At 32.2% G+C, this 27,124-nt stretch overlaps 2 protein-coding genes across 5 annotated transcripts; one reads left to right on the forward strand and one right to left on the reverse strand.

Moving 5' to 3' along the window:
• Positions 1-5,214: 5,214 nt before the first annotated feature.
• LOC145137025 (uncharacterized) lies at positions 5,215-9,212 on the reverse strand. The gene is made up of 9 exons (XM_079071166.1): positions 8,330-9,212; positions 7,804-7,933; positions 7,146-7,720; positions 6,547-6,627; positions 6,339-6,437; positions 6,123-6,236; positions 5,945-6,028; positions 5,791-5,862; positions 5,215-5,687 (listed from the first exon to the last, which is right to left on the reverse strand). The coding sequence occupies exons 1-9, from the start codon at positions 8,651-8,653 to the stop codon at positions 5,421-5,423; spliced, it is 1,746 nt and encodes a 581-aa protein (XP_078927292.1). The 5' UTR covers positions 8,654-9,212; the 3' UTR covers positions 5,215-5,420.
• Positions 9,213-19,370: 10,158 nt separating this feature from the next.
• On the forward strand, positions 19,371-25,904 carry LOC145136680 (FAD/NAD(P)-binding oxidoreductase family protein). 4 transcript variants are annotated; one of them, XM_079070789.1, is made up of 9 exons: positions 19,371-19,523; positions 19,608-19,707; positions 19,867-20,047; positions 20,419-20,491; positions 20,565-20,750; positions 24,649-24,746; positions 24,850-24,938; positions 25,192-25,365; positions 25,462-25,904. In XM_079070789.1, the coding sequence occupies exons 1-9, from the start codon at positions 19,481-19,483 to the stop codon at positions 25,631-25,633; spliced, it is 1,116 nt and encodes a 371-aa protein (XP_078926915.1). In that variant the 5' UTR covers positions 19,371-19,480; the 3' UTR covers positions 25,634-25,904. The 4 variants fall into 4 exon arrangements, with proteins under 4 accessions (XP_078926915.1, XP_078926916.1, XP_078926917.1 ...); XM_079070790.1 differs by having other exon boundaries at positions 20,565-20,744; XM_079070792.1 differs by having other exon boundaries at positions 19,483-19,523; positions 19,608-19,719.
• Positions 25,905-27,124: the final 1,220 nt, after the last annotated feature.

Genomic DNA, 27,124 nt, shown 5'->3' on the forward strand with positions numbered 1-27,124 from the left:
ATCCCCATGTGAGTTTCATATAAACTTTAACACAATTTATTAAGGTAAAGTAATATTATACATTTATATCTTAGTCTGAAACTCATTTAATAATATTGATTATCATCTAATTACATGGAACTGCTCTTTTGGCATAAACATCTCTAAACAGTTAAAATATAAATTACTTTTCTTTAAATTGTTTCATACAAAATATTTAACAAACAACAATACACGCTTTCAAGTCATTGACATATCTTAAAATTAAGCAATCTATGATTCAATTTTAGCAAATAAATTTTCAAAACAATATATCATAAATGAGTTTTGTTCACCTGAATGAAAAAATATCAAATATAGTTAATCTTTTTTTTTTTGAAAAGCAAGAGGAAAAAATATATTTAATCTGTCAACACGTATTTCATCCCCCGAAGTCATGACATTTATAAATCAATGAATAATAAGTTGTTCATAGATAGTATAAACATGTGCATAAAATATGAAAAAAAAATGACTTTATAGATCCTTTGCTTCACAAAAAATTGCATGAAACCATGCTCAGTTATGAAGTGGATTCGATCCACAAGGAACTCTGTGACGTGATACCACATAAGGCAGTTGATTTTCTCCATTCGTGAGCTTCGGGTTGACATTGAAATGGCGCTTGAATATTGAAATAAACTTCTCTCTTATTCTTTCTTCATCAATCGAGTGATCAATGATACTCCTACAACTTGACTGTTACACAGATGTTACGAGCAAGATTGTAATCACAAGCAAGACAACAATTTGAATCTTCATTTTCTGAGTAGACAAAGAAGAAATATTGTTAAAGATCTAAAATAAGTGGAATATTGTTTTAGGTAGTTGTAGAGGATTATTTATAGGCAAGTTCTAATTTCACCAATTAATACCGAGTAATTCCAACAAGTATTTTCTTAAACGTTAAAAGAAAATAAAATAAAACAAATTTAGAACAACTAAATGATTAAAAAAAATTAACCTTAAATTATAAATTAATTGAGTGTAGTAAACAACGAAATGATTGATTTGAAAATTATGGGTGAATCTGCATAAAAGTTATGATACGTATATACATATCTTGAAAAGGTTATATTGTCAGATGAAGTAAAAGAAATCAGATATATATATATATATATATATATATATATATATATATATATATATATATATATATATATATAGCATTATACTACATAGTTCTGCATCTATATGAGATAACGAGCAAATTTTGAAACATGTGCCATAAAATACATGATGTTTGGAACATATAAATCAGTCGAGAAGAACACACAAGAAATTGAATGTAAACTCAAAACAAAAAAACCATAAAACACTAATATTAATTCTTGAAAGTTAGGCAATAAGAAAGCTTACAATGGCTATGAACAAAAATGTCTGAGGAGAGGGTTAGAAAAGAATCGATGGAACGTATGAAAAAATTAGATAAATAATGGATTTATATAGAGTCTTACAAGAAGTCCTAATCTCTAAATATTATTAAAAGAAAAACATTATGACATCATCTTAAATAATTTGGACCCTTGATTGTATTTCAATCTTATTTTTTCCACCCTTAGATCAAATTGCTGACATCATCTTTCTCATATGGAATGTATTTAATTTCAATAAATGCTTTCCAATCGTCAAACAATAACTTATATTCGTTGAAATGGAATGTATTTAATTCCAAAAAAAGTTTTCCATATTTTAAATCTTGAATTTCCGGTTATGAAGATTTTAATATGGTTCAATTTTAAAAGCATATTACTAACAAACCATTTCAATCAAGGCATTAATATCAATCATTAATATAGATCCGTTTATATTAGTAAACCATTAATATAAAATCTATTTTTATTAGGAAATCATTAATACCAAAAAATCATATTCAAATTATCATATACATATACGATTCATCCTTGAATCCGCGGCTCACACTTATTTTCAATCATTTCTTTTTCTTCAAACCTTCTCCTACAACATCATTATTATTACTTATAAATTCTATTATCATTCTCTGCTTCAAATAGTACCTTCTTTCGCTTTTTATATTTTTTCGATTATTTTTTTGTTCCTATATCAGTATTCATATATTTCGATTTTCTTTGTCACAAATTAGACGAAATCAGTTAACTACTTTTCTGAAACTTTTCAAATAAACGGGAAAAGATATTACATACCTTTAACAAAACAGAAATTAACTATCTTGGGAACTCACATTAATTACGAAAATGTTACTGTTATATAATAAAGATGATTATGATTTTTTTTGAAATTTTTATGTCATAAGAATCCGATTAATTTTGACATGATTTTAAAATATCATTGAAATTATTATGTTTTTGTATATCATACCAACCTACTTTTTTATCTTTATATAGTAACAATAAAATTTATAAATTTACACAACAAATATACATATTTCGAATTTTGTAATATTATTTTACCTTACAAAATACAACTCCCTCCAAAATAATTTTCGCCAGTAATTTCATCCATAATTTCACCAAATTTAAATTTGTATTTTTTTATATAAAAAATTTTAATGATCCTGATTTTTTTCCTCCAAAAGTATATCAAGCATTTACGTCTTAGATAATGATGTCCCATTATAATTCTAATAAAAGTTTTCCATATTTTAAATCTTGAATTTCCGGTTATGAAGATTTTAATATGGTCAAAGCATATTACTAACCAACCATTTCAATCAAGGCATTAATATCAACCATTAATATGAATCCCTTTATATTAGTAAACATTAATATAAAATCTATTTTTATTAGGAAATCATTAATACCAAAAAATCATATTCAAATTACCATATATACATATACGATTCATCCTTGAATCCGCGGCTCACACTTATTTTCAATCGTTTCTTTTTTTTCAAACCTTCTCCTACAACATCATTATTATTGCTTATAACTTCCATCATTATTCTCTGCTTCAAACATTCGCTTTTGTGCACTAGAAGGTCAGTACTTTTTTTTCGCTTTTTATATTTTTCGATTATTTTTTTGTTCCTATATCAAATATATGTATTCATATATTTTGATTTTCTTTGTCACAAATTAGATGAAATCAGTTAACTACTTTTCTGAAACTTTTCAAATAAACAGGAAAAGATATTACACACCTTTAACAAAACAGAAATTAACTATCTTGGCAACTGACATTAATTACGAAAATGTTACTTCTATATATTAGAGATGATTATGATTTTTTTTTTAAATTTTATGTCATAAGAATCCGGTTAATTTTGGCATGATTTTAAAATATCATTGAAATTATTATATTTTTGTATATCATACCAACCTAGTTTTTTATCTTTATATAGTAACAATAAAATTTATAAATTTACACAACAAATATATATATTTCGAATTTTGTAATATTATTATACCTTACAAAATACAACTCCCTCCAACATATTTTTCGCCAGTAATTTCATCCATAATTTCGCCAAATTTAAATTTGTATTCTCTTTATATAAAAATTTTTAATGATCCTGATTTTTTTCCTCCAAAAGTATATCAACCATTTACGTCTTAGATAATGCTGCCCCATTATAATTATTACTTTCCAAAAATATATCCGTTTTTGAGGAATTTGATTTAATGAAGGAAGTAAATGTTAATTAAAACGAGATATATATTCCATAATTATTACACGGGTTTATTAAAAAAAATTAATATCACTGTGTAAACATTAAGCATATTTAAAGTGAAATTTCAGAATACATACAAACGATGATGTTGTACAATGAAATATAAAATTGAATAGACTGAAAAAAAAACTATTAAGACAGTCAATCTTGAAAATAACATAGTTATGAAAAATTATAAAGTAAGATAAAAATTATAAGAAATTAGGAGATTTGTAAAAAGTACAATTAGTAAAAGCGTTACGATTATTAGGAAAAAAAAATAAGACCGTTAACATTAGTAAAAATACAATGTATAAACTAAATTATCAAAATAGTAATGAAATGTCATTATTTGATATTTCATATAACTGAAAGATATACCAAATTACATTGATGATATACTAAAATTATTCAAAGTTGCGTCAAAACTAATGCAAAGTTCTTGCGAACACCAAATAAATAAGAACAAACATAAAGCTAGCACTTATATTCATAATCAATTTAAAATAAACCAATCATGATTTAGAAAAGAATCACCATTGATGATATACTAAAATTAAATTCATATAACATTTAACATTCTATAAATTATATTATATGACTTTATTTGAATAAATAAAATAGTTGTCAATATTTAACACAGTGGAAAAAACAGTATATTGATTGTCAATATATGTTTAAATTAGGTAACCTTATTATGGAAGGAACATCTAATTAAAATGATTATAATTATATAACAATATCATAACTATATGAGACGAGGAAGATCGTTCAACTAATAAAACAAAAAATGTTGTCTACAAAAAGGTCATTCAATGATTATAGATATTTATCGTTTTCAATGTATTTTCTACACATTTCAATAATACCAATAACCACATATTTTTTTTTATAATCATTATGCAATATCTGTAGTCAATTATATGTTTTTTATGCGTTTTCCGCGGTTAACGCGGGCTATAATCTAGTTTTGATGTAATTCAACATTCCATTCATTATACGAGTACTACGTAGCAAACACTATCCGAAACACATAGACAAAGAGAATATTGCTTTGCCGATGATTCTATAACCCTCACAAAAGACAAACAGGTCATGCTAGTTACCATTTGTTTTGTTGTATCGTCTTACGTTCTATACTACACATGATATGATGTTATTCTCTTTTTATAAAAGGAAAAACATACAAACTTCTAATTATAATCTAACTTACTCATTTACGACCATTATCCAAACAAACACTCGAAAATTGTCTTAATAATTTGTCCTTTTTCTTACCTCTCATACGCCTCAAATTCATCTAACTCCACGATGGATTTTGATGAAATAATAAATAATTGTAGTCGGCAGTTTAGGATCCAATGTAGCCAAGGGATTGTAGGGTGTCAATTTCCAAATCAATTTCGAAAATAATAAATAATTTTATTAGATTCCATACTTGAAAATTTACAAGTAATCTTATACTAATAAAATCCAAATATGAATCCATGTCACTTTATTGTTTGTATTTTGTTATTTGTGAATCTCATAAAAAAACTAAAAATCAAATGAAAAAAGACGCATCAAGATTCAAGGAGTCTGTTTAAATTACAGAAAAAGTTTCGATGTTCAGTGTAGTTTATTAACAAACATTCATCATCAAATCTAATTAATGCACATGACCCATACATTTTGGCCACAAAACACAACACTATTTACAACAATCCCATTTTCCTTTTCCTTTTTTGTTTCTTTTTTTGGTTGGTAGGTAGAGGGGTAGAATGGTCATAACTCATTGTGACATACGATTCCATTGTTTCTTTCCTTTCTTTTGAGGCAACTTAAAGGGTCCCCAACTTTTTCTACGTTTTGAGGTTTCACTAAATAAACCAGACGCAAGTGCTTGTTTAAGCCATAATTCAAAATCCTCTTCTTCATCAGCCATTTGAGCATCTAAATCCCATGGATAACGACTTGAGTTTGACCTTTGTGGTTTCTCTAATCCAACCATGTTTACATGAAATGTTGGACGATGTGTATTTGGCCTACACCCCATTCCCTATATAACAATAATAAATAACGTTATTACATTTTTTTATTTTTGTACGCAACTTTATTTTATTTATCAAATTTAATTTAATAACAATAATAATAAAACCGACCTGGCAAATAGCCCATTCTGAAACGTCAAAGATCTTGCTCTCAGCACAAACAAAAGCACGAGGTATTTCCACCTAAATCAATTTTTACATATAAATAATTCCATAATTCAAATTTCAAGATTCGAATTCTTGAAAAAAAAATTTTAAAAAAAACCTTATGAGGTCCATCAAAGCTGAGTGAGCCTTTGTATTCCACCCAGCCATCCCCATCTTTAGCTTGATGATATTGACAGCAATCCTGTAACATTAACAAGTTTCCTTAATTTCTCCAAACATGGTATTAAATATTAATTATTAAATTAATTAATATATATATATATATTTTTTTTAACCTGACACCATCTTGCCTTCAACTTTATCCGATTTGTACATATCCATATATGTGAATGGCCACATTTTGTGCATTGTATTCGCCTCGATTCCACAGAACAGTAATCATCATTTTCCTGAATTATTATATATTAAATAAAATTAATATTTAATAATAATATACATATATAAATATAATCATATGAATGTATATGGTGTTATGTTATGTTATGTTATGCCTGATGGGAAGTACTAGGAGACTTGTGAGATAGAGTCTTTGATTCTTTCTTTCTCAGCTGTTCATCATAGTCTCTCTTCTTCAAAGAATCAGAAAGAATCTGAAAAATTGTATAAATATCAGTTCCAGACATTTCAAATATAAAAAATATATAAAATAAATAAATAACATTTTTAGAGATTCTTGCAGTGTAGAAGACTAGAAGTCACCTCATATGCACATTGGACTTTTTTAAAGGATTCACTTGCCATTGGACTTCCCATGTTCTTATCTGGATGCACAAGCATGGCCTGAAACAATAACCAAAGAAACAGATAATAATCGCATGCAAAAGGGTATTTTGGTAATTTTAACATGAGAGGAGTTGGGAGGTAAAAAGGAGAAAGGAAAATAGGTAAATGATTGGTGATTAGCTGTATAGATTAAGTGATTAAGCCATTAAATCAAAAAGAAACAACCCGTTAGGCCGTTACACAACTAAAGGGAAGGGTATTTTGGTAATTTTCACAAATTTAACATGAGAGGAGCTGGGAGGTAAAAAGGAGAAAGGCAAATAGGTAAATGATTGGTGATTAGCTGTATAGATTAAGTGATTAAGCCATTAAATCAAAAAGAAACAATCTCTTACACAACTAAAAGGAAGGGTATTTTGGTAATTTTCACAAATTTAACAATGAGAGGAGTTGGGAGGTAAAAAGGAGAAAGTAAAATAGGTACATGATTGATGATTAGCTGTATAGATTAGGTGATTAACCCATTAAGTCAAAACAAAACACTAAAGGGAAGGGGTATTTTGGTAATTTGTCACCTTTTTCCTATATTCCTTTTTCAACAACATAGCATCAATCTTCTTGTAGCGAGATAAACCTAGAGCTTCATAATGATCAACACATCCAAGAATTCTTTTCATCTCATTAATTGCATTCACATCATCTTTGATCACAACAATGGAAGGTGATTCCTTTTCTTTGTTCACAATAATTGTTGTAGAAGCTTGTGGTGTGCTTGTAGAACTATATGATTGACTTTTCCCTTTCTCAGATTCATCACTGGGATTTACATGTACCTTTTCAGCTTCATTAGTAGAATCAGAATGTATCTCCTCAACTTTTTCATCATTAGGAACAAAAAACTCACTCTCTGACTCTGCTCTAAATTCATCTTCAACAAATGAATCCGTGAAACTTTGCTCTTCAAATTGTGTCTTTTCACTCAGATTATCACACCATTGGAGAACACAGTTTAATGCATCATTAGATATGAAAGCAAGGTTAATTGATACCAAAATTCCAATCCATCCAACTTGAAGTTTTACACTATGGAGAGCATATAAGGTTGCAATTAAAACAACCAACCTTGCATGTTTCCTGGAAAATAAGTAACCTGCAAATAATTGTATAAAGATTAAACAATAATAATAGACCTTTAGCATGTAAAACTGTAAAAGAGACATATATATCACATACCTCCAACAATAAATAATGTTCCAGTGATCCAAAAGTTCCCATACATCCACAGGATCAAAATTGAAAATAGCCCTACTATAAATATACCAGGAGTGTGTCCTAGGTAGTGGATAGCAAAAGCAGCAGCACCCTAGGAAGATAAGAAAACTGTTAATCACAATGTTTGTGTAGCAAAAAGGTCTAATTCAATACAGATATTTGTGATTCTTGAAGAAGTATATGTTCAACTACATGAAGGCTTACCTAGAAATAGATTACTTATCTTGCCTATATGTTACAAACTTTGATTAATTTCAATAAACCATGGAGGTTGATCCTTTTTGCAGATTAGTCTAGCTAAATTACAAGCTCTCTAATGATCTAGACTACAAATTGTTGATGAATCTATATCTACAATTGGTCTATGATCCGAAACAAGTCAACAAGAGTGTTGAAGTGACAATATAGAACACAACTGGAATTTAGGGCATTAGGGCAACAATTGAAGATATAGAAAGTGTTGTAATAGGAGGATTGATAAGCTTACCATGCTTAAAAGGACGCAGAAAAGGCAAGACATTGATGTCAAACTAAGAAAGCAGCTCCATATGATGACAAGAAGTGCCGCAGTGCCCAAACCAAAAAGCGATCTAGATCCACGAACAAAACAATCCTTCCATTGAATCAGAAAGTACCACAACAGTTTAGCAAGTCTTGAACTCCCATGGCAAACACTAGGCCAATGCCGTGCTATAGAAATCACGATTTTATCCCTGAAAAAAGAAGTAGCCTTCATCGCCGCGACAGTGTAACAATGGCTCTCCGAAAGTAACCATTTCCATCCTTGTTTAAACAATACAATGTCTTCCATCGCTACTAAAAGATATTGATGTGGAATTCTACTTACATTTCCCTTTCAAATACAACCTATTGAATCTCTATTCCCTGGTCCTAACGACACCAATCCCTGGAGGGTATCCATCAAATTGAGCTCTCGAGTAAACAAAACAAGCTTCATATTATTTTGACAAGGATGTTTTCTTTTCTCCCTCTTGAAATAGCTAGCTGTTCTTGTTGTCCCATATAGACGTCTACTTGCTGATTCCTTCCAGTGGTCGGATCTCGAAAGAATAAAATGAAATTAAGAGGGAGTGGGACGCATTTAACGCGATCAGACACCTCAAGAAGGAAGAAGAAAAGAAAGTGACCTCCAATGGAGGGTGTCTTGTGACGGAACCCTAGAACTTTTGGGTCACTTTTTCAGGCAATGCTCGTGAAAGGGAAGGGGCAAGAAAAGGCTTAAAGGGCATTTGAGGTCCGTGAAATATAAAAAGTGGATGGAGTATTCACTATTCAGATTTCAGCTGAACAAACAAACTGGATAAAGGTGAACTTCTTTGGAGGGAGTGGGGGTGGGGTGGGTGATAGGCTCATATACACAATTCCTTTCGAGACATTGTCTAACTAAATATATATACTTCAAGTGTACATATTTTTTGCTATTAAATTGCTATTTGGGTTTAATAATCATTTTGTACTTCTCTTTTATTGATTTATGTATTACATAATTCTACAATTAGATAATATTCTTTTACGTTTAAGTATATTTTAATCCAAAGTCAATTTGGTAGTTTAAGTTGTTTCTTTGTAAATCTCATGTAGGTTTTATCTGGTATGTTAGCCCAAAATTTAGTTGTTAACAACTTTATTAATAAGTTATTTCACCCTATTTTATAAAAATTTACATAAAAAAAAAATCTAACATGAAGGCATACACACACCCTTTCACATAGGGGTACAACAAGCAATTAGAGGTATGTATAAAATTAGCCAAAAAATTATCGTATAAGCTATAATAAGCTATTTTATAATCTCATCAAATGTTAAATTACAATAAACTCAAAAAATAAATTAATATATGCGTCAAACAGAACATTAATATAAATTTGTTATTTTTAATTCATACTTATAATGAAATATATTGATCCTAACAAGATATATTAAAATAATGATTATATATATACGGGGAGAGAGAGAAGCAATGTCACTTGGTAAAAAAGATATATTGAGTATTCGAAAATGAATTTGGTCACATATTTTTTCATTGTCGGTTAAGTGTTTCAACATACAGAATCGACATGAGATTTAATATTCTTAATATACGGCGTCACCACCTTCCTTTTTCTCAACCTTCTCCCGCACCTATATAACCATCACCGCCTCCACGTTGACCACCACCGCCACCTCTACCACCACCACTACCTCTTCCACTAACCACCATAATTATATATGAATAATCACTTACGAATAGACAATATATGAATATCATATATGAATAATCAAATGTGAATATATCATACAATATTTATGTATTAATATACTTAATTTTATATTTATTTATGAATATTATATCTCTAATCGTGCCGGTATGTTGGAGTGGTTAAGCAGAAGATTATGAAATGTATGACCCATATTCATTCTTGTTCTCAACATTTTTTATTTTCAATTGAACATTCATATATATATATATATATATATATATATATATATATATATATATATGTTTTTGGTGTGTGTATGTTAAATTATATTTTTAGGAAAATAAAAATATATACAACTTTTGATGAATAGCCATGAGATGTGTTTCTTTTTCAAATTGTCAAGTTGCTGACTTTTTAAAATTTTATTGCAAAAAGTACGATATATGTCATCATAATCAAATTGAGCTCAATGATTATTAATTTATAAAACAATCCTAAAGTTCCCATCCTTTTTTTTTGCTATCTGACCTCTTTATGTTTCGATAAATACACAGCACGCAACAATACTATAATATGAAAGTTAATCCAAATACCCAACAAAACAAAATACTTAGGTCATCTGGTATATTATCAACGGACCCCTCCGTTGTCCAAGTTGGCACTGACCACGAACACGAACACCGCCACTGGTGTCCGTTGTTGGTCGTGGTCGTTGTGGATTGTGGTGGCTACGACGATGAACAACGCCCAATAGGAGGCACCGATTCTTCTTCTTCTCTCCAACACTTCTTCTCTTTCTTCTTTCTTTCTGTTCTCGCTCTTCTTTCACGCAGGGGAGAGTATCCCAATGGTTGTGGTGGTTCACGGAGGGCTAGTGGTGGGTGACTTGGAAGCTCTCCACGACCATTGTCGTGGAGAGTATTGCAGATGGTCTTATAGCGTGGGGTATTTCCGATCCCACACATATCACTACTTTAAGTTGTCATTCAGACATAAAAGTATACAAACCCAAAAACATAACATGGCAATTTAACAAGGTGTTATTTGGTAGTCTTTTAATTTTTTTTTTTCAATTAATATATATATATATATATATATATATATATATATATATATATATATATATATATATATATATATATATATATAGAGAGAGAGAGAGAGAGATTTAGAGTGTTTGATAGCTTATTTAGAAATATCTTAATTTTTCTAAAAAAAATGAGTTGTATCCAGAGAAAAAAAAAACGTATTTTAAAAATACCTTAATTTTTCAACAAAACCTTTTCCCTCTTAATTTTCTATTTCACACGACCATCTCTTTTTTCCCTTCCACTGTGCTCTCCAACCTTTAAAAATACAGATCTTGCAAATATAGACATTTTTAACAATTCATACATCCCTTAAATTAAAATTTTAAAAAATCCAGATCAATACTTAAAATTAAAAATACATTATTATCTTGTTCAATCACGACTTCCTTGAAGGGGTTTTCTGGTCCAATCACGACTTTCTATCCATGTTATCTTTGAGTAGTAATAAATGTGGTTCTGTAGGTGTAACACCTAGTCACCTACCAATACATGCTAAAATAAGAAGGGTCTAACATAAAAACCTAATACACAATAAAGGCTCCATTCAATGTGATAGCTCCAAAACAAAACACGTTTAAATAATAAAAATTGCAAAACTAAGGTTAATTAATATTTAAATAATTTCAATAAAAATATATATCAGGCCCAAAATCATTTAATCCAAGCAATCTAATAATAAATAATCAGTTTAACAATTAAATGACTGCTTGTGCAAATGTTTAAAACAAATGGATATATGATTTCAATACATGATGCCCGTTTTAATTTCCAATAACCGTGAAATATCCCAAACATCAATTTCATATATTACGCTTTAAATTATATGAAATACTACGAACACAAAAATGTTGATCTTATATTTTTAAAGGTTGAGTTTCAAAAATTATTCTAATAAAGATAGTGGATTTTACCTCAGCAACATTTTGAGATTCAAAATTATTTAAACAAAGAGAGTGAATTTCACATTAAAAACCTATATTTGGTCAAAAAAAAATTTGTTTATGAAATAATACAGTCACATAGTTTATTAAAACGGCATAATCAGATATTTATGTAACTAATTGATCATTCATAGTTCTTACCGTTAGAGGATATTTGAGTATGGTGATGGTAGAGAACCGGATTTCTCTTGGATCGTGTAAGTTCACTTTCCGAGCTGATATTTCCACCATATGTTTGGGTTACAGGAAATTCAGTATAGGATAATCCAATAGGACACTTGTGTATCTAGGCACAGAAACACAAACCAAATCGCCAGAGGATTCTGAGTTTGTATAGAAGAATGAGAGCTGAGAAGAAGTATTATATGCGGCTCAATAGAAGAGTCATATTTATACTTGACAGATTAGGATAAATCTTCTAAATTAGTTATACAAATCTCGAAATTAATGACATAATCAATGGTTACCAAAATTGACGAGATTTGTTAATTTTATCATAATTACCCACTAGGTAAATCTTCTAAATTTGTTATACAAATCTCGAAATTAATGACATAATCAATGGTTACCAAAATTGACGACATTAGTCAATTTTACCATAATTACCTACTAGATTTGTCAGATTAGGTAAATCTTCTATATTAGTTAGGAGAATCACGAATTTAATGGCATAATCAATGGCTACCAAAATTGATAAAATTTATCAATTTTACCATAATTATCCATTAGAATTCGATTTTTTCCATAATGCAACTAATTCAAATTTTGAATACCTTTTAGGGCACTGCCCCAAACCCCTACATTTCTGTTGTACCAGCTTATAATTTGATCTTATATATGCATGTACTCTGCATTCACCAAACATATAATATAGAGTACAAACGATAAGCCCCTTAACTAACATGTTAGTTCCAATTCCATAAAATGACAGGTGACACTAAATCACCAACAATCCTCCCCCATTTTAGTGTAACCCATGAACTAACATAAAATTATCAAAACAAACCATACCAATAAATAAATGAAAATATGAAACGATTGAATTCCCATTTTAGTATCAAACAATTCAAATACTCAAGAATCAGTGTGTTCTAAGAATTGAACCCTTCAACCCATCTGAATACCTGAAAGTAAAATACATACTAGTTTATTGAACATTCTAGCAAAATACCTAGGATGTATACTTCATGTGTTCCAATCTATAAGTGTGAGTTTTACACATTGAATTCAACTCCTAATGTCATATTAGAAAGAATTTGGTTGTCTCACCATTATAGAATTAAATGGACTTTAATCTCATCCCTATAACAAACTTGTGCACCACGTCTCTTGTTAGACCTTTAGTCAAGTGATCTACCAAATTTTTTCTCACTGAGATTCAGAGTTGAGGCCTCATCAGCTATTGTTTAGATTGTGAGGTGAGTTTTTCTCACTGTACTTATGGGTCGAAGGAACCAAGGCCGACCCGATGGATTTGGTATCCTGTTATATGATAGTATATTGTTATGGTGTAGTGATCTGTTGGATATGTATCCTGATATATAGGATGTTGTTATGCTTAGTGATCTGTAGATCTGTAACTACCCCAAAAATCCAAGGTAAAAATTTCATTTTTAATATAATCAAAACACTATCGTAACTTTGTTCAAACATTGAAAAGCATTTCAATTAAAACAATTATCAGAGTCCAATCCCAATGATCACGAATTGCGGAAAACACGGGTGTATGCGCTGCGATTGTCCTGAGCTCTTTCATTTGAAAACTGGAGTACCTGAAACAAAACTGAAAACTGTAAGCACAAAGCTTAGTGAGTTCCCCAAATACCACATACCATACATATCCAACAATCCATACGAGTCATACATAACCGCGAGCCATACATATCATTCATATAACATAATCAATAAAGGTGCTATGTGTTGCACATAGTCTTGCCATTATGCCACGAGCCACCTCGTGGTCTTTCTTGCCAAGTCGAGGGCCACAACCCTGGGTCTTACAGACAAGTGCCAGGAGCCACCTCCGGGTCTTCCATGCAAGCATAACAAAGACAACTAGCATACAATCTACTATGCTTATCTAATTAGCATACAGTGTGCCAGGAGCCGCGTCCTGGTCTTTCATACATAATGCCCAGGGCTAACCCCCGGGTCTTCCTACAATACATAAACCAAATGGGTCGGCATTGGTGTCATCGACCCATAGAACAATGAGGATACTCACCTCGAATGTTGAAGCTCACTGCACGAAACCTTAGTTGCTGACCTGACGACTTCCCAAACTATCAATACCCAAACAACATCCAATTAGCAACTGAAATCCAAACCATGATCCATAATCCAAACTTGGTGTAAAATGACCATTTTGCCCCTGGCCCATCAAGACTCACGACCAAGGCCCAAGTCCAAAACCAACAATGCCCAAAACTATAAGACCCATAAAATCCCACTAATGGCCCAATTTTCCAAATTAGGCCCGATCCCATATGGGTCTTATCCTAAGCCATATTTCCCTTAAATACAATTCAGGTTACCACAAACACCCCCTTAGGACAAACTTGGTCAAAAACATAAGTCAAAAGTCAAAGTCAACGCTCCAAGTTGACTCAACTCGTCGAGTTATCCCATAACTCACCGAGTTTCCCATTAAGCACAGAATCGCGATATTTCGATCCAACTCGTCGAGTTTCCCCTTTAACTCGTCGAATTCCTCCTTTTTCAACACAATCGGGACAAACCCAACCCAACTCGCCGAGTTCCCTTAAGAACTCGTCGAGTTCTTCGATCGGCCAACCCACTTAATGCATTAAGCCACTATTCTTCAAACTGAAGCCCTATCTTCCAGATCTAGACTAAAAATATGTCTAGAAGGGTTCCAACTTTACCCATTAAGAACCACCCCAAATGTGACAACCCGTTATTTTCGATCTCGTAAAAGTCAAACTTGGGTCAATTAAAGTCAAACTTGAGTCAATTAAAGTCAAACTTATTGTTTTGATCTATCTTATTAAGTTAGATTTAAAATCTATATGTGTTTAAAAGCCTTTTATTAGAAGTGTTGCTTAAAATTAGAAGTGAAGTACTTAATCCGAGAAATCTCGCAAGGACCGAAAACCATCGCATGCTCTAACAGACTTCGGACCGCAAACCGCCTCTGGCCGAGAACTCGCTTCTGGTCGCAAACCCTCGGTTCGCAGCCACTAATTATTTCTGACCGCAAACCCTCGGTTCGCAGCCGCAAACCTCGGTCTTATCCTCTCGGTGCGTAAACCAACGAATGTGTCCCATCATCGATTTCGGCCCTATGCATATGGGGGAACCGAAATCACTTCCTCACTTCTACACTTATAACCGAAAACTCAAGCTTTTCTCTTAAACACATCAACCGAAAACCCCTTATTCTCTCTCAACTATCATCCGAATTCGACTTGAATCTCCTTCGGATCTTGCTTAGAACATCAAGTGTTCTTCATTTCATCAAGATATCACCTTCCTTTTTGGTGATCTTCAGCCTAAAACCCTCGAATCTCCTTGGTTTCACCAAGAACACCAAGATCTTCATTGGGCCGAAAACCCAAGGGCTGGCCGAAAACGCATAGCAGCCTTCCAAAATCGCTTCTAACACTCTTATTTGTAAGTGAAACTTACAAATTAGTCCATTTCCTTATCATACTTGCGATTATATTCACTAATAGTATACATATATATATATTACGTGAAATGCTTTTAGGACTCGTTTTTGTCTCGGGATCTAACTTGTGGAAAAACATCCTATATCGAAGCTTCTAACGAATCACTCACTTAAGGTGAGTTCATACCCCTACAATTTACCTTTTTTCAATGTTTTTTTTTTGGGGGGGGGGGGGGGGAATACAAGCAAAACACAATAGAATTGTGTTAACACTTACATGTGAAAACAAACAAACAAAGGAATTTCTTATGCTTATAAATATTGTTAAAAATCATTTTCAAACTAGTTTAAACTATTTTAGATTTATGTTTATATCAAAATCATGTTCGTTTGTATATTTATGTATAATCATGCTTTAACGGACTTAGGACTATTGTTAATAACTTAATATTGTAACTCTTGTTCCTTGTTTGGTTGTGGGCTTAGGGTAGGATCCCTAGTCCGACTGTCGGCTAAATCATAATTATACGTGCTAAATATATACATGAATATTAAATCTCATTTTTTTCAAGAACATACTTAACTCAATTGCATATGTTGGGCAAATGAGTCTTTTCTCCAAATCATTTACAGTTCAAACAAAACGTAATAGTAAACTATTTTAGGTATAGTTTAGGGAATAAATTTATACTATTTTCTAGAACAGAGAAACAATACATGAATCAATACATACATACTATTACTTTTCATTACAAAGTACACCATTCATTTACAAGAACAAGAAACATATACATACTATACAAAAACAAGTTAACTAGAATGTGATATACTTCATCATGGTACTTAGCAACATTCTTGCTAAGTCATGTTTTATAACCAGAGTCTCGGGAAGGGAGAGCGTGAGTTTATGTATAGATCTATACGGGACTGACAATCCCACACCTTGCTGTTAGCTATAGTTGGGACCGGCATGTCTACGGGTGACAAATGTCATATCTTTTTCGACGCCTGAAGAACGTCGTGTTTTATACTAGTCAATTAAGTATGGTTATAACCTCAATCACATTAGAACTTTAACTAACCATTTTGGTTACAAGACAGATATTTCTTCAGTAGTATTATTTTAAACAATACTACTATAAATCTTCATTTTCCATTACATACATACAGTGATGTTCACACATGAACAAGGCATACTATTTTTCTAGTAAAGATAGTTTACAAATATGGAAAACATACATTTTATACTATTTCAAGTACAAACATACATTTATACTATTACAAGAGAACAAAACATACAAACAGTTGGGTCTTGGGTAAAATACTATTTTTCATTTTAAGTAGAAAATATAGGATTTTCTGGGAAGTATACTAACATTTTCATGAAACAAATACAAACATTTGACACTAAATACTTATGAACTCACCAACTTAAATGTTGATACTCTCTTTCAAAATAACTTGTATTCTCAGGGAACCGGTAGGCAGGTACACAAGCACAGGTTTTTGAGAAGACGAAGCATGTTCAAGACTCGTCTTTTATTTTTGCTATACATTTTTGGTGTCATACAACTATACAAAGAACACACTTGTATTAACTATATTATTAATGCAATGGTTGTTGTTGCTTGTTTTACTATTGTGCATTGTTATGATACTGTACATGACGTCCTCCGCCCCCGAATGTTTCTGCCATCTTGGTTTGGGGGTGTGACACCAAAGGCATTAAGCTCAAACCCTAATCCAAAAAGGCTTATGTCTTAATTCCAAAAACCACCATAACTTCAAGATAGAACCCATGAACACAGATCTGTACCTTAAAGACCAAAATGTCACGTAAAGTCTTCAACTTTACTCACGTACAAGGCTAGATGATGAGGGCTTAATGGAAGCATAGAGCCCTTAAGACTATAAAGTTGGCACCTTTATGCCATAAGAGCTCCATAGAACCATAGATCCGAAAAGGTTTGTCCAAATGGGACATCCAACTCCCAACAACCACTCTATTTGGAACAAAACATGCAAAAGAACCCAAAGAAGGAGATCTATGAATTCACAAAGCAAGATTGAGACTATTTACCAAGAAAGTGCCGAAAATGAAGCAAAGATTCAAGATCTAGCAGCTCCTTCTTGTATCACCAACTCTCACCAAGCGTCCCTTCCTTCCAATGGCTTCAAACACACCACCAAAGCACTCAAAATGGCTCACAATACTCAAAAATGCCTTAGGGTTTCGAGGTTAGGGTTTAGGACAATGGTGGCTGGAAATAAGGCCAACATATGGGGTTTAAGTTGTTTAAATAGGGTGCAAAACCCCGAAATTAGGGTTTCCCAAACCACATCCAACTCTTCGAGTTGGTCCTCCCCAACTCGTCGAGTTGGTCTTCAAAAATACGCGTGACTAATACTTCCAACACGTCGAGTTTCCTCCCCAAACTCGACGAGTTGGCCTTTAGAAATGAGGTTTTTATTTCCATAATTGACCTTCTAGATTCCGGATGTTACAAGATCTGTCGGATTTTATGTTAACTGGTTTTATGTTTATTTGTTGAGTATATGTCGACATAGTATGGTTGGGTTGAGGCGCTACTGCTTTGTGTGGTAGCCAAAACATTTTGAAAACAATGATTTATAAACAATTTATGATTTGGGTTGATTTTAAAAGTTTAAATTTATTGTGATTTTTGAGACATTACACCCTATATTGCAGGCATTGCAGCCACTACCAATAGTTGATAAGATTACTATTAATAACATGGTCATTTTGGTTATACGTAAGGACATATTCAAACAATAATTGACAAGAGAGAATAAGTACGATCTAATTTATTAATTTATTAGCGATTTATAAATTAATAAAAATCTATACATCTTAAAGGCTTTAAAGTGTAAAAATTTGAAAGTCATGTCTTAAGTATAATTATTTTGTGACAAATTAATTATCCAATAAGGATATCTAAACCCTACCCCTATGAATATGAGTGCCAAAATAGGATTTTAGGTTACATAATCCCTCATTTGGTTTTTAGCCTCTCATCTTTCTCTAAATCCAGATCTGCCGGTCGACGTGACATGCTTCGGTTGACACGACGCGTCCTACGATCAACAACCTTATTCGACGAGGGTTTTGGTGTTCAAGTGTGTTCATAGTTTGGATTCTATACATCCGCTCCACCGGATAGAACAAGAAAAACAAAGACTACCAGGGTTTTCCATGGACATATTGCACTCTCAATTTGGTAGCCGGCAAGTCATTTTTGAGCTTAAAAGTAGATTATTTGGTGAAAATTATGAAAAAAAAACTCCATAGCTTTTACATTCAAACTTTATAACAATCATCATACTAGTTCTTTCAATTATAAGGGTGTTTTACAAAAATATAATTTTTTTTTTGCAGTTAACGTAGATTTCGAATAAACTTATGAAAATCTGATTTTTTCGCAGTCTATCAAAATTTTTTTATATAGTTTATTGCGAAATAATAACCATTTAGGTTATTTTTTATTTTTGTTTTTATGATAAAAAATTTGAAAAATGATTATTATGATATTTTTGCCATAAAACAAAAACAAAACTTTATTTAATATTTGTTGAAAAGTGAATTAACCAGAACCAAACACTATTACATTTAAATAACACTTGTATATAACGCAAAATGTAAATTTGATTTAGTGTAGAAGTGAAGATAATATAAAATGAGACATCAATAAAAATTACATAAACTCTAAAAAAGAAATATCCGATTCGCAGGTGAAGAACGTCGACGAGTGCACCATGAATCCCATAGCTACCAAGGTTGCCGTCATCGGCGCCGGAAGTGAGGAAACATCTTTCAGTTCTGGAATATGTGCCTGTGTGCTTGTTTTTCGATCTAATTCGATCCAATTGTAAAATGGTTCAGTTTCAGGAGCTGTTTGCGCTTCCAGTTTGGCCAAAAATGGGATTTCAGTAACCATCTTCGAATCCGCTAGAGGCCCAGGTGGTCGAATGTCTCGGAGAAGGTATCCCTAATGGTATTTTATTGTTCTCTGTATGTAACCCTATCTCAATCTCCATAATTACTTCGCTTATATTCCACAATTAGATCCCAATTCATGTCATATCAAGGACTACAAGAAACGTATGTATGTATAATTATATGCATTCTGTGTAATTTTCAGGGAAACTTCTGAAGATGAAAGGGAATTGTATTTTGACCACGGCGCACCTTATTTTACTTCAACAAACAACGACGTGGAGGAGATGATTAGGGGTTGGGAAGCAAGGGGTCTTGTCGCTGAATGGAAACAGAATTTTGGGTCATTTGATTTCAATACTAAAAAATTTGTCAACTTCGAAAAGGTTTACTTATTCTTCATCTTCATCATAGTTTATTATCGCAACTTGGCCACCTAGCTGTTTGTCGTCCTCTTTTGAGTTTTTAAATCAGTATATTAGCTGTTTGAAGTATTCTATGCCTGAATTGTTCTTTTGTATATATCTTCATCCACATGCTTACAAGAATCATGAGCAAAATCTCTATATTGTATATACATTTGAATTTGAAAACTTTTAGTGATATTATAATAGAAAAAGTTATTCCCACATGACATTCCCTAAATTTTCATGTTGACATGTTCATTGATTGATTGAATTAATAATATTCTTAAAAGTTACTGATTTTTATTTATCCGTGTTGCTTTTCTTTATGATGTTTTCTCTGTTCATTTTAGGAAGGATTAAGCAAGAAATATGTGGGCATCCCTGGAATGAATTCTATATGCAGAGCTTTATGCCAAGAACCTGGTATTAGAAACTTTATTGAACTATAATATACATTAATAATAAAATGGTATCTTACTTGACCTTTTTTTATCAGGTATAGAGAGTAAATTTGGGGTTATGGTTGGGAGATTGGAGTGGTTGGAGAATGAGGATTCATGGAGTTTAACAGATGTGAATGGAAAAGATCTTGGAATGTTTAATGGAGTTGTAGCATCAGATAAAAGCACATTTTCTCAAAGGTTTACACAAGTCACTGGGAAACCACCTCCACTTGGTATAAGTATAATTAATAACTTCTACCTATATCTTTTTTATTTATTTTATTTTGATTGGTTGCAACTTTAAGTCAAAAGTTTTAAAAGTCTTTTTATATTAATATGGCCTTTCTAAACCTTGACAATCAAATGGTGGTTATAGTATTAAAAGTTAAAACTCGGATGTGATTAGGATGTAAGATAAGCAAATGAATGGAAGTTGTACTAACTATCACTTTTATCGACATGAAACTGATGGCCAAATTGCTCATTTTATATATATATATATATATATATATATATATATATATATATATATATTTTCCCTGAGTAAATAATCAATTTGCATTCTCAACCACTCATAGATATTGTTTGGAAATGTGTGTGATGGACATAGTTTACCACTTTCTTTTTAACATAATATATTTTATAAGTAGAAAGAATGCTTTTTGTCTTTTTTTTTTCTATATATAAAATGGTACATTGGATCCTCTATTTGTAGTACAACACTAGGTGTGAGACCCGTGTATTACACGGGTTTATAAAAAAGAAAAGTTTAATATAAAGTTATAAGCATTACATAATAGTTTTACATAAATACAAAAGATATAATAAATAAAGTAAGTAATTTAATATATAATGCAGGAGATTTGAAAAGTTGTAAAGCATTAATTATGAAGTTAATAGAATAATCTACCTTATATATATATATATAAATCTCACTAAAATATGGATTTTAAATTTAAGAAAATGAAAAATACAAGAAAATGACAAGTGGAAAAAATAATTCAAAAACTCTTAGAAATTGACATGTGTCAAATTCAATGAGATAATGACATTTGGCAAAATTGATTTTCATTTATTAGGTTAGATAGGAAATTAGTCTTTAAAGTTATATAGCCTAAAAGATCATACAAGAGATCTCTCGGTCCTATTCCAATTTTAGTTTTTTATTTATGCCTTCTATTCGACCCTAGCAATTTTATTTATGGATATCTTGATGATAAGAAACTTAACTTGTTAGATAAACATAAACTAGGAGAGATAAACATAAAATAGATAAATACGTAGATAAGGAAATGTTCATATGTAATCCCGTTAGTTTTTGCAATACATTTCTCCCTCTCCTTTCCATCTACGCCTCTAATAAACATTGCCCAATTTGCCCTTATGATTTATTTCTCGCTGACCTCCATCTCGACCCATTACACTTCAACACTTAAATTTACAAACTCGGTGTGTCTATCCATTTATGGATGATAGGTCGTGTTTTTTTCGAGAAACGTTCCCTGGTGTCCTGAATAGTTTCTGCTATAAATTATTAAGAAATACTTTATCTCTATTAAATATGATGGACTTGGGAATCCCATGGAGACAGACTATTTTGCTTATAAATACGACTGCTAACATACTCAAGATCTGGTTTTGGTATTATCGGATTTTTCCAAAAACTTTATGGTGGAAACAGTTGTCTTACGAAACATTTCCTAGTAATTTTTGAAACAGCTGTCTCACGAGTTATTCCACTATAGTCGAGATTTTGGACGGATTTACATTCACCATGACCCCCTCACAAGATACAATATGACCTAAGTACTCCACACAATCCTGCCGGAACATACTTCGCGAGATACAATGATTAGTTGCTCTCGATGCTATGTTAGCTTTTTACTGTAGATTAATATATCTTCATAGAGAACAAAAACAAATTTTCGCAAATACAGGAAAAACACCTTCTTTATCAATGATTGAAAGGTCTCCACTCGCCAACACGTTGGTAGCCTGAAGGGCATAACAAAAACTCGTAATGGCCTTTGTGAGTTCAGAAAGCCGTCTTAGGAATATCCACCTCATTTATACGATTCCACTGATACCCAAACTTCGAATCCAACTTATTGACTAATGAGGTTCCGTTTAACTCATCGATCACCAGAATCGATAATTTATCCGATATCGTGGATGAAGCCCAAAAATCGACAATGAACCGCCAACTCTCGCATTTCTTTACTAGCAACACCGAGCTAGATAAGGTATCAGTACTTGGTTGAATAATTACCACTCCAATCATCTTTCCTTTCAATGTCTCATTCTCGTCTTTCTACATCTTATCGATTAGGCCGAATGTTAATGGGCTTGGCCCTACTCTTCAACACAATAGTGTGCTCGTGTACTTTCGACGACAGTAGGTAGGCTAAAAACATCGAGATAATTGTCCAACAGATCACTCAAGGCGTGATTTACCGGATATGGATGAATAATACAGCCAATTATTTGGATGGCGAGTCCCCTGTAGAAACTAGAGATGTGAGATAGATAAACAAGACAATACTGAGACAATTTTTTGCTTAATTCTTAATCACAATACAGGGTTACAATTTATAGAAATCTGAAACTACTTGCTAACTAAAATTAAGGGAAACATGCATACTGGAATTAAATCGTGATTCTTAAACTAATGCAATAAACTTTTAGTGGCAATTGAATATGACCAACTCTTTATGCATGTGACTTGACCACTCTTCTAGTTTGACTCATGCACATGGAATGTGTTTGTATCAATGGATTATAGTCTCCTTTGCTTTGGCTAATTCCACGAGGAAACCCTCATTTGTAGAGCTCGAACTAATGAACAAAAATAAACTAGGGGCTGACTAAATTCTTAATCGCCTCGAAAAGCAACCTTCTCGCCACCATATAAAAATGACAACCTTGAAGCGTCAAACTACCCCTTGCATATCCCAAAACTCTTTTCGAATCTCCCATTACCCATCATCAATTAAGTCGTCCGGGTCCCTTTTACAATCGATATATTTAGGCGTGCCAGAGTTTCTGCCAAGAAAGAGGCACCTGTGAACTTTTCTAACTTTTCTGACTGACCCATTGAAAGGAAGATCAACATTTAGATCGGCTGATGGTTTATTTTTTGGATGTAGGGAAGAATGCATGTGTGGATCTAACAGGGGTTTCCCCTCTTATATGTTTGGGGAGTGGGGTTTTCATTGTGGGGCAAGCTGCTTTAAAAGCTGCATCATGCAAAGTGGCAGAACATGAGAAAACGTGCATGGAAAATCAACACACGTTTATACCTTTTGCATTTGATACTTTCGGTTTCCTTGCACCAGATGCTGTGGAGCTCCTCAATAGAGTCCAACAGGTCATGCATAGTAATGTTATGACTCCAAGATCTATGGATGTTGGTTTTAAAAGAATTAGTTTTGCTATCCAAAAAGGGGTTGCGGTATAGCTTTTTGCTCGTTTACCCGCTATGTCTATGTAAAACTTTTATTACCCTAATTTATAAAGATATACATTAAACCTTTTGGAAGAAGGTTGAAACTGCCACCGAGAGTCGAAAACATCAAAAACAGAAGTCAAAATGTCAAAGAATGAAAAAATTAGGTGCGATTGAGAAGAAGAACAAGTAGCAGTGTGAGCGACTTCTTTAGTGTGTGGGAATTGAGGAAAAAAGTCAAAATAAGTCTAAAGGAAAAAAAAGTTCGATTGTTCACATGTTGGATTCTCTTGGTGTATCAGGAGTGAGGCTTTAATTTTGGTCTTCTCTGAGTACTCCGGTGTATTAGTGTTCAAGTGAAGTGTGTGAACTGTTGAAATGAGAGGATGAAATCAGGAAATAACAACAGATAACAAGAGTTTCACTAGATTGATTAAACACTCAAATTAACACCAAAATAAACAAAAATAACCTAATACTTGCTAGTGATTCGAGAGCCTAGTCTCTCCCAAAGGTTCTAAGACCAGAATTTGACAAAAGATAACCTCTATTCCTTTATAAGCATTCTGGTAACAACTAAAGAAAATGCTATAAAAGATGCTCCTTATTTACTGATTTTCCCATAATACCCTTTTCTATATATGTTACTTTGGAACAATCACATAAAGTATTCTTTTACTGTTGAATTATAGACTTGAATGTGATACCGGAGATTTCTGACAAGATTAAAGACGTTTCTGTTAAACCATGTTTCGCTCTCATGTTGGCATTTCAAAATCCCTTGTCTTCAGTAAGATTCCCATTCTTCAACTTCATCTTTCATAATTTTGTTAAAATACCTGGTTAATAAATTTTATATATATATATATTTTTTAATTAAATTCCTGGTTCAGATACCACTTAAGGGTTTCTCAATTGAAAATTCTGAACTACTTAGCTGGGCAACCTGTGACAGCTGTAAGCCTGGACGTTCTACCTCCAGGTCTATATTATTTTGACTTTTTCATTATATCCTTGCTTTGACCAAATCCATTTTATTTATTTTGGTTTAACCATTGAGTTTTTTAATTTTTCTTTTGAAATGAATTGCAAAAAACAATGCAAAGATTATTTTTCTGGTTAAATAGAACAAATTCCAAACTATGGTGGTTTTTATAGAACTTATGTAGTGTTTTTTTAAAAAAAGAAAAAAAGAAAAAAAGAAAGTTTCATGTTTAATGGTTTGTATGGAACAGTGAAAGGTGGGTATTGCGATCAACAGATAAGTATGCAGAGGGTATAATTGGAAAAGCAGGACTAGAAAAACCTTCAAATGCAGCATTAGCAGAAATCGCTGAACAACTATTTCAAGAATTTCAGAGGACTGGACTTGATGTCTCTCTGCCATTTTTCAAGAAAGCCCATAGATGGTTTTTACTCAAACTTTAAATTTCAACTACATATCTCATTATTTGATTTTTAACTTTTATATGTTATGATTTTATTTTTTTGTGTATTTGATTCAGGGGAAGTGCTTTTCCAGCAACAAGCATAGCAAGAGATGAAAAATGCATTTGGGATAGAAGAAAGAAACTGGCAATTTGTGGAGATTTTTGTGTGAGCCCAAATGTTGAAGGTGCAATTTCAAGTGGATTGGCTGCTGCCTCTATGTTTTCTGAATCTTTCAGTTGTTTATAGTGCAACAAAGATTCTCATTTCTTTCTTTTCCAGGAGTTATTAAATAAATATGCCATATGCCATGTTTGTTAACGTTGCATATACTTTATAAATGAACCGGTTGTTGTATTGAAACGAATATCACATCCACTTATTCATCTATACTGTAGAGGGGTCAGTTCATAAAGAAAAGTAGACTAAAACACAACTGATTTACAAGTTTGGATTGTGATTGATTTTGTGAGATGTGGAATCTTTTAATTGGGAATCTATCATAATATGGTTGGTAGTATTTGAATTAGAATTGTAGAAAGATGTTATTCTTGTAATCTGTGTCAAAGCATTTTGAAATTCTTGATGGAAGGATATATGACAGAGAGTTTGATTACTACATATTTTTTCTCCATATACAATAATTTATATGCTTTAAAATGTTGTATTGTACAACTTTATAAAACATAAATTGTTGTGTATAAATCACTATGATATCTCATGAGTAATATTTGAAAATACTTAGATTTGAAACTATATAACTTAACTGAACAACACATTAGATAGAGTATACGGTGTGTGTCTAGAAAACAACGTTATTACCGACGTGTCATTGCCTTAACGACGTTATAACGGAGAGCACACCGCCCCCTCCTCGTTATGTGTTTTCTCGTTGGCATTACAACTTGATGAAAGGCGCCTTTTTGAATTTTTTTGTGCCATTGTTTGGTGTTGTCAAACGGTCAATGTTAATAAAAAAAGACAATTTTTTTTTTAACTTTAACAACACATTTAATCCATTTTTTTACACAACTCTATTTCTCTCTATATTTTATAAAAACTCACTATTTTATTCAACCAAAAAAATAGAGCAAAACCCAAATACCCCTCTACCAAACCCAAACACACAACTAAACACAACTTTTCATCTCGGATTTGCCGGTTACGAAATTTATTTTAACTTTTTATCCTCTCAAAACTCAACACAAATCTTTCAATCCCACAGCAAGGAGCTTCTTTCAATCCCACTTCACTTCCAATCCAATTTCCTACCTCATTTACATTCAACAAAATCTTTTTAGGCAAATCCCAAACTTACAACAAAACCTTTTACCGACTTTCTCTTCGATGCCAGAACCATAAACAATCACAACCAACACAACCATCGGTTGAAATTGAGGCCGAAACGCAAGCGGGGGCAATAGGAGAAGAAGAGGGAAAGGGAAAGAGAAAGCGATTGCAATGGAAAGTGAGGAACCTCCACAATGGTGGACATCGGAGGAGGAATACGCTTTGGCGGTAGTGTGGCGTGATACTTCAAAAATGAAAATCGTGGAAATGGTATGAAGAAAGGTGCCTATTGGGAGGCAGTAAAAATTTCACAATATCTTGAAGAAAAACCGTTAAGCAATACCAACATGCTTAGTAGCAAATGGAGTCAAATAAGTAAGCGGTGCACAAAATTCAATGGTTTTACAAAAGGCTACAGTCTCAACAGCAGAGCGGAACTAACGACTTCAA

This window comes from Lactuca virosa, chromosome 9, assembly GCF_052849685.1.
Source record: "Lactuca virosa cultivar CGN04683 chromosome 9, Lactuca_virosa_CGN04683_v6, whole genome shotgun sequence".
NCBI classification, from domain to species: domain Eukaryota; kingdom Viridiplantae; phylum Streptophyta; class Magnoliopsida; order Asterales; family Asteraceae; genus Lactuca; species Lactuca virosa.